The following is a 20673-nucleotide window of genomic DNA, read 5'->3' as shown; positions in this document are numbered from 1 at the left end:
GATGAGTGGGCAAGGTGCATCAACCGTTTTATATTAATGCCAAAAGTAAAAATTATACCCCGCCATTCTGTTGTGACTATGTGTGTTTTACCGGGGATGATTACTGAAGATTTCTGTCTTGTAGGTATTCAATTGATCGGCACACCGACCTCGAAAGATTGTTCAACATCAATGCTGATGATGGCAAAATAACCCTGGCAAAACCTTTGGACAGAGAGACTGATGTTTGGCACAACATCACCATTATCGCCACAGAAACCAGTATGTATCCGCTTGGCCGAATAGGTTGGTAGCACCTTATGTTTCAAGCAGAGAAGAGTGAGAGGAGAGGTGTTCAAAATTATGAGGGGTCTGGACAGAGTAGACAGAGAGAAACTGTTCCTGTCGATGGAAGGGTCGAGAACCAGAGGACACAGATTTAAGGCAGTTGTCAGAAGAGCCAAAGGCGACACGGGGAAAAACCTTTTATGACGCAGCGAGTGGTTAGGATCTGGAATGCATTGCCTGAGAGGGTGGCGGAGGCAGACTCAATCGTGGCTTTCAAAAGGGAGTCGGATAAGTACCTGAAGGAAAAAAAATGTGCAGGGCTACGGGGAAAGGGCGGGTGAGTGGGATGAGCTAAAGTGCTGTTGCAGAGAGCCGGCACGGGCTCGACGGGCAGAATGGCCTCCTTCTGTGCTGTAACTATTCTATGATGTTATGGTGGTGACCTTTCATGGAGTCAAAAATGGATGGGAGTGGAATAGATGCAGGGCAGGGGCAGGTGTCATGGTCGATGGGGGTGGAATAGATGCAGGGCAGGAGAGGAGGTCATGGATAGTGATGGAACAACATTACATTTAAAATATATGCATATATATATATATATATATATATATTTTAAAAACTCAAGTCAGCATGAACGGCCTGTCAATGTTTCACATTATTAGATTCTCTGTCTACATGTATAATGGAAATACCTGTGTATATTTGTCACACTGCAGCACCTCAACTGCTGGACGAAGGCAATTACAGTCGGACCAGTTTACAGGGACATTTTCTATTTTAAATATGGGTATACAAAGTTATTATGGGAGTATAATAATCAGGGCAGACTATATAACTTTAACATGGCCACTGAAATATGTTTGCCTACTCAGATCCAATTACTTCCTGTCCTCTAACCCCACTTCACCCATTAAATAGGAGCAGGCCTTTGAACTAGTGATCGTGTTCTGGCCTCGGGAGTCAGAAGATGAAGTGTTTGCACTTCGGCTCCAGAGAGATCTGTTTAGTGGAGACTGGGGCTCCGACTCTGAATTCTGGGTTGCTATCCATCAGGAGAAGCAGATTATTAGATGCTGAGAGGCTGTTTGCCTTGGCCTACTCGGGAGCAAAGTCTCAGGATAAGGGGTCGGCCATTTAGGACTGAGATGAAGAGACATTTCTTCACTCAGAGGATTGTGCATCTTTGGAATTGTCTGCCCCAGAGATTGATAGATGTTTGGACTCGAAGGGAATAGGGGGATCGGGCGGGAAAGTGGAGTTGAGGTTGAAGATCAGCCATGATCTTAGTGAACGGCGGAGCAGGATCGAGGGGGCATTTGGCCTACTCCTGCTCCTATTTCTTATAAACATAGAAAGATAGAAATTTACAGAGCAGAAGGAGGTCATTCCGGCCCATCGTGTCCACGCCGGCCGACACAGAGCCACACGGCCCTTGGTCAGCAGCCCTAAAGGTTAAATATAAACCTATGAACAATGACGGAAAGGCAAAGAGCACCCCGCCCAACCAGTCCGCCCCACACAACTGCGACACCCCTTATACTACAAACATCTACACACCACCCCAACCGGAGCCATGTGATCTCCTGGGAAAGGCAAAAACCAGATAAAAAACCCAGGTCAATTTAGGGAGAAAAAAAATCTGTGAAAATTTCTCTCCGACCCCATCCAGGTGATCAAAACTAGTCCAGGAGATCACCCTGGCCGTATTCTATTCCCTGCAGTACTTACCATTATATCTGCACCATCCAACAAAAGGTCATCCAATCTAATCCTAATTACCAGCTTTAAGTCCGTAACCCTGCAGGTTATGGCACATTAAGTGCCCATCCAAACATCTCTTAAAAGTGGTGAGGGTTTCTGCATCTACCACTATTCCAGGAAGCGAGTTTCAGATCCCCACAACCCTCTGCATAAAGAAGCCCCCCTCAAATCCCCTCTAAGCCTTCCACCAACCACCTTAAAACTATGCCCCCTCATAATAGACCCCTCCACCAATGGAAATAGACCCTTACTATCCACTATGTCCAGGTCCTTCAATATTTTGTACACCTCGATGAGGTCTTCTCTCAACCTCCTCTGTTACAATGAGAACAAACCCAGCCTATTCAATCAGTCCTCATAACTAAGATTCTCCATTCCAGGCAGCATTCTAGTAAATCTCCTCTGCACCCTCTCTAGTGCAATCATGTCTTTCCTATAATACGGTAACCAGAACTGCACGCAGTACTCCAGCTTTGGCCTAACCAAAGTATATACAATTTAAGCATAACCTCCCTGATCTTATATCCTATGCCTTGGCCAATAAACGCAAGCATTCCGTATGCCTTCTTAACCACCTTATTCACTTGACCTGCTGCTTTCAGGGATTTGTGGACAAGCACTCCAAGGTCCCTTTGTCCATCTACACTATTAAGTGGCCTACCACTTAATGTGTATACCCTTCCCTTATTAGCCCTCCCAAAGTGCATCACCTCACACTTCCCTGAATTAAATTCCATTTACCACTGTTCTGCCCACCTGACCAGTAGATTGATATCCTCCTGCAGTCCATGACTTTCCTCTTCATTATCAACTACACAGCCAATTTTAGTCTCATCTGCAAACTTCTTAATCATACTCCCTATATTCAAATCTAAATCGTTGATACATACCACAAGAAGCAAGGGACCCAGTACTGAGCCCTGCAGAACCCCACTGGAAACATCCTTCCAGTTACAAAAGCATCCATCAATCATTACCCTTTGCTTCCTACCTCAAAGCCAATTTTGGATCCAACTTGCCACTTTGCCCTGGATCCCGTGGGCTTTAACCTTCATAACCAGTCTACCATGCGGGACCTTATCAAAAGCCTTGCTAAAGTCCATATACACTACATCGTATGCACTACCCTCATCAACCCTCTTGGTTACCTCCTTAAAAAATTCAATCAGGTTAGTCAAACACGACCTTCCCTTAACAAATCCATGCTGGTTGCCCCTAATTAATCCTTGCCTCTCCAAATGTAGATTTATCCTGTCTTTCAGGATTTTTTCCAATAATTTTCCCACCACTGAGGTTAGGCTGACAGGCCTGTAATAACTCAGCCTATCCCTTTTTCCCTTCTTAAACAAGGGTAACTACATTAGCAGTCCTCCAATCTTCCGGCACCATGCCCAGATCCAAAGAGGACTGGAAAATGATGGTTAAGGCTTCTGCTATTTCCTCTTTTACTTCACTCAACAGGCTGGGATGCATTTAATCCGGGCCTGGGGACTTACCTACTTCCAAAGCTGCTAAATACCTTAATACTTCCTCTCTCACTATACCTATTTCATCCAGAATATCATACTCCTCCTCTATAACATTATCTGCATCACCCCTTTCCTTTGTGAAAACAGATGCAAAGTATTCGTTAAGAATCTTCCGCCTCCACACAAAGATTACCCTCATGGTCTCCAATAGGCCCTTCTCTTTCTTTAGTTACCCTCTTACTCTTAATATATTTATAAAACATCTTAGGGTTTTCCTTAATTTTACTGGCCAAGAATTTCTTGTGCTCTCTCTTAGCATTCCTAATATCCTTTTTAATTTTGCCTCTTAATTTTCTAAATTCCTCTAAATATTCGAAAGTACTTAGCTGTTGATATGTGACATAAGTGTCCCTTTTTTTCTTAGTCCTCCCTTGTAAGTCCCAAGACATCCAGGGGACTCTAGAATTATTTTTCCCGGCCTTTTTCTTTAAGGGCACATATTTGGCCTGAACCTTCTGGATCTCCTCCTTGAATGCCTCCCACTGTTCCGAACTGATTTACCCACAAGTAGCTGTTGCCAGTCCACTATGGCCAAATCACTCATTAACTTAGCAAAATTAGCTTTTCCCCAATTTGGAACTTTTATTTAAGGCCTATTCTTGTCCTTATCCATAACCAACTTAAATCTGACTGAATTATGGTCACTGGCACCCAAGTGCTCCCCCACTAATACCCCTTCAATCTGCCCAGCTTCATTCTCCAAAACTAAATCCAAGACCGCCCCCTCTCATATTGGTCTTGCTACATACTGACTAAAAAAGTTCTCTTAAATGCATTTCAAGAATTCTGCACCCTCTACACCCTCAACACTAAATTTGTCCCAGTCAATATTTGGATAGTTAAAATCCTCTACTATTACTACCCTATGGTTTTTAGACTTCATAGCAATTTGCCTACATATTTGCTCCTCTGTCTCCCTCCCACTGTTTGGGGATCTATACTACACTCCCAGCAGTGTGATCGCCCCTTTTTTATTTTTCAATTCGACCCATATGGCCTCAGTTGATGATCGCTCTAACATATCATCCCTCCTCACCGCTGTAATAGTTTCTTTAATCAGTATCGCAACCTACCCCCTCTCTCCCCCCCCCACCACTTTTTACCCCCCCCCCCTCTCTATCTTGTCTAAAAATCCTGTAGCCAGGAATAATGATCTGCCAAACCTGCCCCTCTTTCAGCCAAGTTTCTGTAATGGCTATAATGTCATACTCCCAAGTGTCTACCTGTGCTCTTAGCTCATCCGCCTTATTCGCTATATTCCTTACATTAAAGTAAAACCATTCAGCAGAGGAAGACCTCCTTGCTTACTACATACTAAGCCCTGTTTCCTCTGTCTTACAGATTCACTTTCTAGATTCTTGCTATCCAACTTCTGCTTTACTTCCTTCACTTTTGAATTCATTCTCAGGTTCCCATCCCCCTGCCAAGCGAGTTTAAACTCTCCCCAACAGCACTAGCAAAACTCCCCGCGAGGATATTGGTCCCGACGCTGTTGAGGTGCAACCCATCCGATTTGTACAGGTCCCATCTCCCCCGAAGCAGTCCCAATGCCTCAAGAATTTAAAGCCCTCCCTCCTACACCAACTTTCCAGCCACGTGTTCATCCTCTCTATCCTTCTATTCTTATACTCATTAGCGCGTGGCACCGGTAGTAACCCGGAGATTACCACCTTTGAGGTCCTACCCTTTATTTTTCTTCCTAGTTCCCTGAATTCTTCCTGAAGGACCTCATCCATCATTTTACCTATGTCGTCGTTGGTCCCGATATGGACCATGACCTCTAGATGTTTACCCTCCCCCCCCTACAGGATGCCCTCCGACCGCTCTGTGACATCCTTGACCCTGGCACCAGGGAGGCACAAAACCATTCGGGAGTCACGTCTACGGCCGCAGAAATGACTGTCTATTCTCCTAACTATAGAATCCCCTATCACGAGGACTCTTTCGTTCTGCGTCCTTCCCCCGCTGTGCAGCTGAGCTACCCGTGGTGCCTTGGAATTAGCTCTGGCTGCACTCCTCAGAGGCACCATCTTCCTGACCGATCCTCAGAAGTGAATATCGGTTTGAAAGCGAGATAGACTCACCGGGGTACTCCTGAACTACCTGCCTAGCACACTTATTACATCTGGTGGACACCCAGTTCCCCTCCACCTGCACGCCTTTAAGCTGTGAGGTGACCACCTCCTGAAACGTGCTATCCACGCGGATGCACAGTATTGACTCCACCCGCTGCTCCAGCTCTGAAACGCGGCGCTCGAGCAGTTGAAGCTGGAGACACCTCCTGCACACATGGTTGTCTAGGCTGCACGAAGCGTCCAGGACTTCCCACATGCCACACGATGTGCACTCCATGGGACTGAGCTGCACTGTCATCCCTCTCATTAGCCTTATCTAATTTTAAAAATCTACTTAAATGTTCTTATTTGGTGAGAATGAGTGCCTGTCCCATCCCCTCTCATCGTATGTGTTTTAGAGCCCATAAAAAATCTCCCACTGTATACGTCCTGTCGACTGGTATAAAGATGGCCATGGAAGGAACGTTCACATCTGTCACACAGTAAATCAGCCCATGGATCATAGAAACATAGAAACATAGAAAATAGGTGCAGGAGTAGGCCATTCGGCCCTTCTAGCCTGCACCGCCATTCAATGAGTTCATGGCTGAACATTCAACTTCAGTACCCCATTCCTGCTTTCTCGCCATACCCCTTGATCCCCCTAGTAGTAAGGACCTCATCTAACTCCTTTTTGAATATATTTAGTGAATTGGCCTCAACAACTTTCTGTGGTAGAGAATTCCACAGGTTCACCACTCTCTGGGTAAAGAAGTTCCTCCGCATCTCGGTCCTAAATGGCTTACCCTTTATCCTTAGACTGTGACCTCTGGTTCTGGATTTCCCCAACATTGGGAACATTCTTCCTGCATCTAACCTGTCTAGCCCCGTCAGAATTTTAAATGTTTCTATGAGGTCCCCTCTCATTCTTCTGAACTCCAGTGAATACAAGCCCAGTTGATCCAGTCTTTCTTGATAGGTCAGTCCCGCCATCCCGGGAATCAGTCTGGTGAACCTTCGTTGCACTCCCTCAATAGCAAGAATGTCCTTCCTCAGGTTAGGAGACCAAAACTGTACACAATACTCCAGGTGTGGCCTCACCAATGCCCTGTACAACTGTAGCAACACCTCCCTGCCCCTGTACTCAAATCACCTTGCTATGAAGGCCAACATGCCATTTGCTTTCTTAACCGCCTGCTGCACCTGCATGCCAACCTTCAATGACTGATGTACCACGACACCCAGGTCTCTTTGCACCTCCCCTTTTCCTAATCTGTCACCATTCAGATAATAGTCTGTCTCTCTGTTTTTACCACCAAAGTGGATAACCTCACATTTATCCACATTATACTTCATCTGCCATGCATTTGCCCACTCACCTAATCTATCCAAGTCGCTCTGCAGCCTCACAGCATCCTCCTCGCAGCTCACACTGCCATCCAACTTAGTGTCATCCGCAAATTTGGAGATACTACATTTAATCCCGTCATCTAAATCATTAATGTACAGTGTAAACAGCTGGGGCCCCAGCACAGAACCTTGCGGTACCCCACTAGTCACTGCCTGCCATTCTGAAAAGTCCCCATTTACTCCTACTCTTTGCTTCCTGTCTGACAACCAGTTCTCAATCCATGTCAGCACACTACCCCCAATCCCATGTGCTCTAACTTTGCACATCAATCTCTTGTGTGGGACCTTGTCGAACGCCTTCTGAAAGTCCAAATATACCACATCAACTGGTTCTCCCTTGTCCACTCTACTGGAAACATCCTCAAAAAATTCCAGAAGATTTGTCAAGCATGATTTCCCTTTCACAAATCCATGCTGACTTGGACCTATCATGTCACCGCTTTCCAAATGCACTGCTATGACATCCTTAATAATTGATTCCATCATTTTACCCACTACCGATGTCAGGCTGACCGGTCTATAATTCCCTGTTTTCTCTCTCCCTCCTTTTTTAAAAAGTGGGGTTACATTGGCTACCCTCCACTCTATAGGAACTGATCCAGAGTCAACGGAATGTTGGAAAATGACTGTCAATGCATCCACTATTTCCAAGGCCACCTCCTTAAGTACTCTGGGATGCAGTCAATTAGGCCCTGGGGATTTATCGGCCTTCAATCCCATCAATTTCCCCAACACAATTTCCCGACTAATAAGGATTTCCCTCACCGCTCCCACCACTTCAGATTATTCTCCAAGCGAAGAGTGGGAAGAAAAAAAACAACAACTGCGTTTGGTCTTGAATCCCCAAGTGCAGCACTGAGGGAGATCGACTAGTGAATAATTAATGACTTCATGTCGTGAGAATTTGGGATATATTAAGCCCTTTCTCTTCCTGCAATCTGTGGGCAGTGAGTTGTAATTGTAAACTCTCTCCTAGCTTATTCACTCTGCTTCCAAACCTTTCTCTTGCTCTGTAAGCCTGACCCTCAATCTCTGAGTTAATTTGCAGCCCTTCAATTTATACAAGCACATTCCCAGGCTTTTCAATTTCTGCGAGCTCAGGCATTGTCATTCCGGTGTTTGGTAGTGCTGTGGTTATGTTGAAGGGCAAATAATCCTGGATACCTGAACAAATGCTACAGTGGGAGCTTGAGAAATTGCATTCAGTCCAAAACAAAACACTAGCAATAACAAGCTGGTATACGTAAAAGTGACCATGGAGCTGTTTGGATTGTTGTAAAACTAACATGCTTTAGGAAAGGAAACATAGAAACATAGAAAATAGGTGCAGGAACAGGCCATTCGGCCCTTTGAGCCTGCACCACCATTCAATATGATCATGGCTGGTCATGCAACTTCAGTACCCCATTCCTGCTTTCTCTCCATACCTCTTGATCCCTTTACTAAGGACCACATCTACCTCCCTTTTGAGTATATCTAACGAACTGGCCTCAACAACTTTCTGTGGTAGAGAATTCCACAGATTCACAATTCTCTGAGTGAAGAAGTTTATCCTCATCTCGCTCCTAAATGGCTTGCACGTTATCCTTAGACTGTGACCACTGGTTCTGGACTTCCCCAACATCGGGAACATTCTTCCTGCATCTAACCTGTCCAATCCCGTCAGAATTTTATATGTTTCTATGAGGTCCCCTCTCATCTTTCTAAATTTCAATGAATATAAGCCTAGTCGGTCCAGTCTTTCTTCATATGTCAGTCCTACCAGCCCGGGAATCAGTCTGGTGAACCTTCGCTGCACTCCCTCCATAGCAAGAATGTCCTTCCTCAGATTAGGAGACCAAAACTGCACTCAATACTCAAGGTGTGGTCTCAACAAGGCCTTGTACAACTGCAGTAAGACCTTCCTGCTCCTATACTCAAGTCCCCTCGCTATGAAGGCTAGCATGCCATTTGCCTTCTTTACTGCCTGCTGTACCTGCATGCCTACCTTCAATGACTGATGTACTATGATACCCAGGTCTCATTGCACCTCCCCTTTTCCTAATCTCTCACCATTCAGATAATAATCTGCCTTCCTGTTTTTTCAACCAAAGTGGATAACCTCATATTTATCCACATTATACTGCATCTGCCATGCATTTGCCCATTCACCTAACCTGTCCAAGTCCCCCTGCAGCCTCCTAGCATCCTCCTCACAGCTCACACTGCCACCCAGCTCTGTGTCATCTGCAAACTTGGAGATATTACACTCAATTCCTTCGTCCAAATCATTAATGTATATTGTAAATAGCTGGGGTCCCAGCACTGAACCCTGTGGCACCCCACTACTCACTGCCTGCCATTCTGAAAAGGACCCATTTATTCCCACTCTTTGCTTCCTGTCTGCCAACCAGTTCTCAATCCACGTCAATACATTACCCCCAATACCATGTGCCTTAATTTTGCACACCAATCTCTTGTGTGGGACCTTGTCAAAAGCCTTTTGAAAGTCCAAGTACACCACATCCACTGGTTCTCCCTTATCCACTCTGCTAGTTACATCCTCAAAAAATTCTAGAAGATTTGTCAAGCATGATTTCCCTTTCTAAATCTATGCCGACTTGGACCGATCCTGTCACTGCTTTCAAATGCGTTGCTATTACATCTTTAATAATTGATTCCAACATTTTCCTTACTACCGATGTCAGGTAACCGGTCTATAATTCCCTGTTTTCTCTCTCCCTCCTTTTTTAAAAAGTCGGGTTACATTAGCTACCCTCCCATCCATAGGAACCGAACCAGAGTCTATAGAATGTTGGAAAATGACTACCAATGCATCCTCCTGCCGTCCTTAGCTTGATCTGGCCCTATATGTGACTCCAGTCCCACACCAGCGCGTTTGACTCTTAACTCTTGTTTGAAGTGGCCTAGCAAGCTACCCAGGATAGATGCAGGGAGGATGTTTCCTCTGGCTGGGGTGTCAAGAACCAGGGGTCACAGACTCAGCATAAGGGGTCGGCCATTTAGGACTGAGATGAGGAGAAACTTCTTCACTCAGAGGGTGGTGAATCTTTGGAATTCTCTACCCCAGAGGGCTGTGGAAGTTCAGTTGTTGAGCATATTCAAGACAGAGATCGATAGATTTTTGGATATTAAAGGAATCAAGGGATATGGGGCTAGTGCAGGAAAGTGGAGTTGAGGCAGAAGAGCAGTAAAGATCTTATTGAATGGCGGAGCAGGTTTGAGGGGCCGAATGGCCGACTCCTGTTCCTATTTCTTATGTTCTTATGTTGCATCAAAGTGCTACCAGTGGTTGAAAAGTTAGGCCCAACCCCACCCCTTTACTAAAACTAAGGATAGGCAATAAATGCCAGTGATGCCCACCTTCTGAGAGTTTTTTTGAATTTAAAAAGAACTCTCTGTGAACTCATTGCTCGCCTTTCAATTTCTCTATTAACTTCTTCACTGCTGCTCATCAATTTTATTTATTCAGCTTCCGGATGTGGCAAGACCGGCATTTATTGCCCATCCCTAGTGGCCCTGAGAAGGTGGTGGTGAGCCGCCTTCTTGAACCACTTAATTCCACGTAATGAATGTGACAACTAGGTGGCTTGCTAGGCTACTTCAAAGGGCAGTTAAGAGTCAGCCATGCTGGTGTGGGATTGGAGTCACATATAGGCCCAGATCGGGAAAGGACAACAGGTACCCTTCCTTAAAGTGCATTTTCTGTCAACGCATTCCGTGCTCCTTTATCTCCAGGAGCTCGTTTCCTGCTCTCGTCAGCAATGGCTCAGTGGGTCGCACTCTTGCCTCTGAGTCTGAAGGTTGTGGGTGCAAGTCCTGCTCCAGAGACTTGAGCACATAAATCCCAGCTGACACTCCCAGTGCAGTGCTGAGGGAGTGCTGCACTGTCAGAGGTGCCATCTTTCAGATGAGACGTTAAACCGAGGCCCCGTCTGCTCTCTCAGGTAGATGCAAAAGATCCCATGGCGATATTTCGCAGAAGAGCTGGGGAGTTATCCCCAGTGTCCTGGCTAATATTTATCCCTCAATCAATGTCACTAAAAACACATTATCTGGTCATTATCACATTGCTGTTTGTGTGAGCTGGCTGTGCACAAATTGCCTGCCATTTTTCCTACATCAGTGACTACAGGTCAAAAAGTACCTCATTGGCCGTAAAGCACTTTGGGACATCCTGAGGTTGTGAAAGGCACTGTAGAAATGCAAGTCTTTCTTTTTCTTCTCTCTTTTGCCTTCTGTCGCTCTCTGACCTCATTCACTGTCTCGCATGTGTGTGTATTTATTTTATGTCCATCAAGCTCATTCTTTGCCTCTTCTCTTGCTGTCTAATTTGCACCTGGAGCTGAGGTCTGCTTGGGATGTCTGCACAACGCACATTTCCATTGGTTAGTGATCAGGAGTGGGAATCATAGAATGGTACAGCACAGAAGGAAGCTATTCGGCCCGTCAAGTCTCTTTTGAAGATCAATCCAGTCAGTCCCACCCTCCCCGCTCTTTCCCCATATCCCTGCAATTGCTTCCCCTGCAAATATTTATCCAGTTCCCATTTGAAGGCTACTATTGAATCTGTATCCACCACCCTATCAGGCAGCGTATTCTAGATCTTAACCACTCGCTGCTTAAAAAACTATTTCCTCATGTCACCTCTGGTCCTTTTGCAATCACCTTAAAAGTGTCCTCTGGTTTTCGAACCTTAAGCCATTGGAAACAATTTATCTTTATTTACTCTATTGAAATCCTACCAGCTAACAAAAATACTGGGTGTTTATCAACTCCTTTGCCTAAGAACATAAGAACATAAGAAATAGGAGCAGGAGTAGGCCACTTGGCCCCTCAAGCCTGCTCCGCCATTTAATAAGATCATGGCTGACTCATCTTGGCCTCAACTTCACTTCCCTGCCCGCTCCCCCTAACCCTTGACTCCCTTATTGCCTGTCTCCACCTTAAACATATTCAATGACACAGCTCTCCACAGCTCTCTGGGGTAGAGATTTCCAAAGATTCACCACACTCTGAGAAGAAATTTCTCCTCATCTCCATCTTAAATGGGCGACCCCTTATTCTGAAACTATGCCCTCTAGTTCTTGATTGCCCCACGAGGGGAAGCATCCTCTCTGCATCAACCCTGTCACGCCCCCTCAGAATCTTATACTTTTCAATAAGATCACCTCTCATTCTTCTAAACTCCAATGAGTATAGGCCCAACCCGCTCAATTTTCGTCATCTCAGGAATCAACTTCGTAAACCTTCTCTGAACTGCATCCAATGCAAGCAAGGGAGCATGCAGAAATCAAGCGCAGGCAGCGGAAAGAGCATGCGGCAAACACTCCCACCCACCCTTTCCCTCAACGACTATCTGTCCCACCTGTGACAGGGACTGTGGCTCTCATATTGGACTGTTCAGCCACCTGAGGACTCATTTTTAGAGTGGAAGCAAATCTTCCTCAATTCTGAGGCACTACCTTTGAATGAATGAATCCCTCCTTAAATAAGGAGACCAAAACTGTATGCAGGGACAGTGGGTCCAATCATAATGCCATCAAATTCTGATCCAGTCGAGCCCACCCTGCTCAGCGGAGACCAGAGATTGAACTTGCAAACCTGCTGTGTCCGCATGGCTTAATATAATACAACATAGCGCACTTACCAGGCGAGCTTTCAAGCGAGCGAGAAATAATTTATTTCCTTCAGCCTGTTTAAATGAACAATTAGACAGGATTCCAAATTAATGTTTGCATTTCAGATTGAAGAGAAATATTTGCCAGATCATTTGGCGGGATTTACATCAATTTCTCTCAATGCTTTCTTCCCCCACACAATAAATGTAGCTATTATTTGCTATTTGGTGTGTTCAATATTGATCTTAACACTTCATATATTTATGAAGCGGCATTTTAGCATTTTAATGAGTGGAAAATTATTTGTAAAGAAAAATTTAATGCGCCAGAGGGAACATACCTCAAGCAAAACCTGTTGAAATTCGCATTTTGTTAGATGTATTTTTTAAATTTCAGAAGCCAAACATCGGGAAGATTATTCCTGATGATGATTCTGCCATTCACATCCTATCTAGATGCATCTTTTGTTTCTTAACTTGTGCCATTATCATCTCATTTTTTCTCATCAACCCTTTTGTCTCTTAAATCTCCTCTGCCTTCCACCCTATCACAGACCTTCCCTTTTGTCAACATAAGAACATAATAAATAGGAGCAGGAGTCGGCCATACGGCCCCTCGAGCCTGCTCTGCCATTCAATAAGATCATGGCTGATCTGATCATGGACTCAGCTCCACTTCCCCGCCCACTCTCCATAACCCCTTATCCCCTTATCATTTAAGAAACCGTTTATTTCTGTTTTAAATTTATTCAATGTCCCAGCTTCCACAGCTCTCTGAGGCAACGAATTCCACAGATTTACGACCCTCAGAGAAGAAATTTCTCCTCACTGTTTTCAATGGGTAGCCCCTTATTCTAAGATCATGCCCTCTAGTTCTAGTCTGCCCCATCAATGGAAACATCCTCTCTGCATCCACCTTGTCAAGCCCCTTCATAATCTTGTATATTTCGATAAGATCACCTCTCATTCTTCTGAATTCCAATGAGTAGAGGCCCAACCTACTCATTCTTTCCTCATAAGTCAACCCCCTCATCTCCGGAATCAACCTAGTGAGCCTTCTCTGAACTGCCGCTAAAGCAAGTATATCCTTTCGTAAATATGGAAACCAAAACTGCACGCAGTACTCCAGGTGTGGCCTCACCAATACCCTGTATAACTGTAACAGGACTTCCCTGCTTTTATACTCCATCCCCTTTGCAATAAAGGCCAAGATTCCATTGGCCTTCCTGATCACTTGCTGTACCTGCATACTATCCTTTTGTGTTTCATGCACAAATATCCCAGGTCCAGTTGTACTGCAGCACTTTGCAATCTTTCTTCATTTAACTAATAACTTGCTCTTTGATTTTTTTCTGCCAAAGTGTTCTTTCCTCCCCTCCCCTTTTCAGTGCCCCTGCACTTCCTTAAGAATCTGTTACATCTCAAGATTTTCCGGTTCTGCCGAAGGGTCACCGACCCGAAACGCTAACTCTGTTTCTCTCTCCACAGATGCCGCCTGACCTGCTGACATTTCCAGCATTTTGTGTTTCTATAGCGGGAAGGAGATATTGGCCTTGGAGTGGGTACAGCGCAGATTCAGCAGAATGATACCAGGGCTTAAAGGGTTAAATTATGAGGACCGGTTACATAAACAGTTTGGTATTCCCTTATGTTTAGAAGGTTTTCTTTTCATTCGTTCATGGGATGTAGGCATCACTGGCATTTATTGCCCATCCTCTAATTGCCCTCGAGAAGATGGCGGTGAGCTGCCTTCTTGAACCGCTGCAGTCCGTGTGGTGAAGGTACTCCCACAGTGCTGTTCAAGAGGGAATTCCGGGATTTTGACCTGGCGCCGATGAAGAAACAGCCGATGTACTCCCAAGTCAGGATGATGTATGACTTGGAGGGGAACTTGGAGGTGATGCTGTTCCCATGCGCCTGCTGCCCTTGGCCTTCTAGGTGGTAGAGGTCGCGGGTTTGGGAGGTGCTGCTGAAGAAGCCTTGGCAAGTTGTTAGGTGAGGTTGAGGGGTGAACTATTTGAGGTGTTAATAATTAAGGATTTCGATAGGGTAGATACAGAGAAACTATTTACCCTGGTGTGGGAATCCACAACAAGCAGGGGGCATAACCTTAAAATTAGAGCTTGCCCATTCAGAATGGAAATTGGGAAGTAGTTTTTCCACATAGAAGGTAGTGGAAATATGGAACTCTCTTCCCCCAAAATGCTTGGGGACAATTGAAACTTTCAAGACTGAGATCGGCAGGTTTTTTTTTTAAGCAAGGGTATCAAGAGATTATGGAACAAAGGTGGGTAAATGGAGTTGTGGTACAGATTAGTCATGATCTAATTGTATCGTGGAAGATGCTTGAGGGGCTAAAGGACCTAACACTGTTCCTAGGTGAAGTACAAAATAGAGTACAAAAGCAAGAAATTTATGATGAACCTTTGTAAAACACTGGTTCGGCCTCAGCTAGAGTATTGTATCCAATTCTGGGCACCGCTGTTAGGAAGGATATGAAGGCCTCAGTGATGGTCCAGGAAAGTTTTACGAGAATGGGTCCAGGGATGAGGGACCTCAGATACGTGGAGAGAAACTGGGGTTGTTCTCCTTGGAGCAGAGAAGGTTGAGAGGAGATTTGATCGAGGTGTTCAAAATCATGAGGGGTCTGGACAGAGTAGATAGAGAGAAACTGTTCCCATTGGCGGAAGTGTTGAGAACCAGAGGACGCAGATATAAGGTGATTGGCAGAAGAACCAAAGGCGACGAGAGGGAAATCTTTTTTACGCAGCGAGTGATTAGGATCTGGAATGCACTGCCGGAAAGGGCGGTGGAGGCAGATTGAATAGTATCCTTCAAAAGGGAATTGGATAAGTACCTGAAGGAAATCAATTTGCAGGGCTATGGTGAAAGGTTAGGGGGAGGGGCTCAAGTGCTCTTGAAGAGAGCTGGCATGGGCTCGACGGGCCGAGTGGCCTCCTTCTGTGCTGTAACCAAAAAATAAGGGCTGAAAGAGTTGGAGAAGAGACAAAGTCAATTGAAAAGTAATGGTTATGTGACACCAAGTTTGGATTATAGAAACCTGCGGGATGCAGGAACAACTACAGTTCTAATTTATTTTCTTCATTCAGTTTTCTCCTCCTCTGAAAGGAGGAATTGAATTGCAAACTTTTGCAACAGTTACGTTCACTGAGAAGTGTCCAGAAAATGTGCAGAGGAAAAAAGAAACACAGGAAATGAAGAGTTTTTGATAAATGTGTATTCATTTTAGGAGCTCAATGTCTGATGTTTTAACCTCCTATCCCTTATTTATTTCCCCCCCTTGCAGGGAATCACAGCCAAGTGTCCCGAGTGCTTGTGGCCATCAAGGTTCTCGATGTGAATGACAATGCGCCCGAACTTGCCTCACAATCTGAAGCATACCTGTGTGAAAGTGGAAAATCGGGGCAGGTGGGTACTTCAGTGCCGTCGTTCAATGGCTTGTGTTTTTTTGTTTATTCATCCACAGGACAGTTATGAGTCAACCACATTGCTGTGGGTCTCCATCGAAGCACGGATCACACTCCACCAGATCCATTGGGCGGGCCATGTTGTCCGCTTGCCCGACACAAGACTCCCAAAGCAAGCGCTCTACTCGGAACTCCTACACAGCAAGCGAGCCCCAGGCAGGCAGAGGAAACGTTTCAAGGGCACCCTCAAAGCCTCCTTGATAAAGTGCAATATTCCTGCTGACACCTGGGAATCCCTGGCCCAAGACCGCCCCAAGTGGAGGAAGTGCATCCGGGAGGGCGCTGAGCATCTCGGGTCTCGTCGCCGAGAGCGTGCAGAAAACAAGCTCGGGCAGCAGAAGGAGCGTGCGGCAAACCAGACTCCCCAACCACTGTCTGTCCCACCTGTGACAGAGACTGTAATTCCCATGTTGGACTGTTCAGCCACCTAAGAACTCACTTTTAGCGTGGGAGCAAGTCTTCCTCGATTTCGAGGGACTGCCTATGATGATGATGGGGGCCTGCGGTCACATATAAGTCAGACCGGGTAAAGACAGCAGATTTTCTTCCCTAACAGACATTAGTGACCATTAACTAGGGAAGGTGGGTAGGGTAGGGACCCTGGGTCCAGGAGGTGGGTATAAAGCCACTTACCTCATGCATGCAGCAGTTCCCGTCTCTGTTTAACCACCATGTTTCGCAAATTGTGTGAAAGCTTGTCCTCAGGCACTTCAATTCAAAATGGATAGAGAATAAGAGACTTCCAGCCTCGATACAATATCTAAGTTACATAAGAACATAAGAACATAAGAAATAGGAGCAGGAGCAGGTCATACGGCCCCTCGAGCCTGCTCTGCCATTTAATACAATCATGGCTGATCTGATCATGGGCTCAGCTTCACTTCCCCGCCCACTCCCCATAACCCCTTATCCCCTTATCGGTTAAGAAACTGTCTATCTCTGTCTTAAATTTATTCAATGACCCAGCTTCCACAGCTCTCTGAGGCAGCGAATTTCACAGATTTACAACTCTCTGAGAGAAGAAATTCCTTTTCATCTCTGTTTTAAATGGGCGGCCCCTTATTCTAAGATCATGCCCTCTAATTCTAGTCTACCCCGTCAGTGGAAACATCCTCTCTGCATCCACCTTGTCAAACCCCCTCAGAATCTTATAGGTTTCGATAAGATCACCTCTCATTCTTCTGAACTCCAGTGAGTAGAGGCCCAACCGACTCAACCTTTCCTCATAAGTCAACCCCCTCATCTCTGGAATCAATCGAGTGAACCTTCTCTGAACTGCCTCCAAAGCAAGTATATCCTTTCGTAAATATGGAAACCAAAACTGCACGCAGTATTCCAGTCAATACCCTGTATGACTGTAGCAAGACGTCCCTGCTTTTATACTCCATCCTCTTTGTTACAATAGCTAAGTTGAAGTACCGACCCCCTGGGAGTGGATTGGTCACCCCACTCCCCAGCACTCACCCCCATCCTGCCTCCATTAAAAGCAGAAGTGGGCGAGTTGAGAGCAGTATCAGCTCAGGAATCCCACCTTTAATACTTTAACTGTCCCCACAGCTCCAAACCCAACTCTTTAGTTTTTAAATGGGAAAATTCCAGCCTTTGTTCCTCCATCTACTGATTTATGACTATCCGGCAAACAGCCTTTTATTTCCCAACACCAACATTCTACAACTAATAAAGAACCATGTTGAAAGGATTTGGTGTTTTTAATGTTCCGATTATTTTTCTCCCGGGGTTGGTCTCCTCAGTGCCAGGAGATTAATCTTTGAATTCCTGAAGACCCCAGGACGATCGTGGAGATTTGGCGACCCTATTGCTAGATGGGGAACACCTCAACAACAACAACAACTTGAATTTATATAGCGCCTTTAACCTAGTGAAACTTCGCAAGGCGCTTCACGTGAGTATTATGCGCTAAAAATGACACGGAGCCACATAAGTAGAAATTAGTGCAGGTGACCAAAATCTCAGTAGGTATTAAGGAGTATCTTCAAGGAGGAAAGAGAGGTAGAGAGGCAGGGATGTTTAGGTAGGGAGTTCCAGAGCTTGGGGCCCAGGCAACAGAAGGCACGGCCACCAATGGTTGAACGATTATAATCAGGGATGCTCAGGAGGGCAGAATTAGAGGAGCGCAGACATCTCGGGGGGGTTGTGGAGCTGAAGAAGATTACAGAGATAGGGAGGGGCGAGGCCATGGAGGGATTTGAAAATAAGGATGAGAATTTTGAAATCGAGGTGTTGCTTAACCGGAAGCCAATGTAGGTCAGGGACCTCAAACGGAAGTTAAGAGTTTGTCAAGCTGGTGTGGGAAGTCGCATATCGGCCCAGAGAAGTTAAGGACAGCAGGTTTCCTTCCCTAAAGGACATTAAAAGGACTTTGTTTTTTTTTAATGACAATCCGACAGCTTCATGGCCAGAATTATTTTTTTTTAACCTGAATTCAAATTTTCAGTCAGCTCATGGTGGGATTTGAACTCATATTCTCTCGGATTCATAGTTTAGGCATACTGGATTACTGGCCTAGCAACATAACCACTGCAGGGGCAGCAGTGAAATTGTCCTTGGTATCTATCGACCGGGGAGGAAAAGCCATCCCGGGTTCCTAACCAACATCCAGTGACCTGGAAAATTGCATCTCGGTGGATGAGATGAGGTCCTGCAGGGCTGAACTGTGATGGACACGGCATGGGAATGACTTGCCGACACTCCCTGTTGAGCCTGCCGTGTGATTTACAGACACTACCGCAAGGTACTGGAGGGCTATCAGTCCCCCTGAAACTATACCCCGACCTGAGTCATTGCCTTCTGGAAAGATTGGAAAGTGTAATGTATTTGCTTCATGGGTTCTTTGCTTACGAATTCATGGCAACACATTGCTATTAAGAACTAGTTGGTTTATTAGCAAAGGTTTAACAATCACACTACACATTACCAGTTCATCCATCAGGTTCACAACCACCTGCCTCATCATAGATCCCCCAAACCCAACTGGCTGGGGTTTTATTGAGTCCTGTGAACCATCACCATCATAGGCAGTCCCTCAAAATCCTTGCTTCTACTCCAAAAGTCAGATCTCAGGTGACTGTACAATCCAATATGGGAATTACAGTCTCTGTCACAAGTGGGACAGACAGTGGTTGGAGGAAAGGGGTGGGTGGGGAGTCTGGTTTGCCGTACGCTCCTTCTGCTGCCTGCGTTTGTTTCCTGCATGCTCTCGTGGTGCTCAGCGCCCTCCCGGATGCTCTTCCTCCACTTGGGGCGGTGTTTGGCCAGGGACTCCCAGATGTCAGTGGGGATGTTGCACTTTATCAAGGAGGATTTGAGGGTGTCCTTGAAGCATTTCCTCTGCCCACCTGGGGCTCGCTTGCCGTGTCGGAGTTGCGAGTAGAGCGCTTGCTTTGGGAGTCTTGTGTTGGGCATGTGAACAATGTGGCCTGCCCAGTGCAGCTGATGAAGTGTGGTCAGTGCTTCGATGCTGGGGATGTTGGCTTGATTGAGGACGCCAACGTCTGTCCTCCCAGGGAATTTGCAGGATCTTGCGGAGACATCGTTGGTGGTATTTCACCAGCGACTTGAGGTGTTTATTTGTGTTTATATTTTACTGTGCATGCTGACCTTTACTGGTGATCTCATTATGAACAGGTCATTCAGACGGTCAGTGCCATTGACAAAGATGACCCAAAGACCGGACAGTACTTCTTCTACAGCCTGGCCCCAGAGGTATCCAAGAACCCCAACTTCACGATCAAGAACAACGAAGGTAAGTGAGGGGCCGAGCGCATCGACGTGTGGTCTGATCCTCTGATCCTGCCCTCGAATGCTGATGGCACTGCAGGCAGGCCAGCGAGCAATCAGGGCTGCTTGGATCGTGCTTAATTACAGCCCGCAGTAATTAGCTGGAAGATTATCCGTTCCGAGGGTAATTGCCACTCTGACAGAGAGCAGCCGTTTAGAGATCATTCAAGCAAGAATGCGTGAGTAGTTTTGTTTTGGTCTTATTCCTCCTGTTGCCCATAAATGTGTCGCTCGGTCAGATCGGCTGCATGTTGGAATTGGAATAGTCGCCCGTCGTCAATGTCATTTGAGACCGGGGTTGAAAATCTGCTCTGCTAATCTGGAGTTCGGTGCTCCTGTGTTGTAGCGAGCAGCTGCACCGATTTCAATAAGGGTGATGGACTATGAAAGAATAAATCCAACAACAACATCTTGCATTTATATAGTGCTTTTAACAAGACAGCCACAACGCTGATGGAATGGGTGGCTGATCCAACAACAACAACTTGAAAATAAGCAGAGAAAAACTTGCATTTATATAGTGCCTTTCACAACCACCGGACGTCTCAAAGCACTTTACAGCCAATGAACTACTTTTGGAGTGGAGTCACTGTTGTAATGTGGGAAATGCAGCAGTCAACTTGTACACAGCAAGCTCCCACAAACAGCAGTGTGATAATGACCAGATAATCTGTTTTTGTTATGCTGATTGAGGGATAAATATTGGTCAGGGCACCGGGGATAACTCCCCTGCTCTTCTTCCAAAT

General features: G+C 45.7%; 1 protein-coding gene across 2 annotated transcripts in view; it reads left to right on the top strand.

Annotated features, from left to right (window-relative positions):
* The window catches only part of LOC139278367 (cadherin-8-like), a 221791-nt gene that overhangs the window by 177206 nt on the left and 23912 nt on the right, over positions 1-20673 (top strand). The window contains exons 7-9 of one of the 2 annotated variants that reach the window (XM_070897038.1): positions 125-261; positions 15949-16070; positions 19775-19892. In XM_070897038.1, coding sequence (XP_070753139.1) covers positions 125-261; positions 15949-16070; positions 19775-19892 — 377 coding nt within the window. Of the gene's footprint in view, positions 1-124; positions 262-15948; positions 16083-19774; positions 19893-20673 lie in introns of both variants that reach the window. The other variant, XM_070897037.1, reaches the window with a different exon arrangement.

The sequence above is a fragment of the Pristiophorus japonicus genome, chromosome 13, assembly GCF_044704955.1.
Source record: "Pristiophorus japonicus isolate sPriJap1 chromosome 13, sPriJap1.hap1, whole genome shotgun sequence".
Taxonomy (NCBI): domain Eukaryota; kingdom Metazoa; phylum Chordata; class Chondrichthyes; family Pristiophoridae; genus Pristiophorus; species Pristiophorus japonicus.
This window is presented reverse-complemented; position numbering and strand designations above follow the sequence as displayed.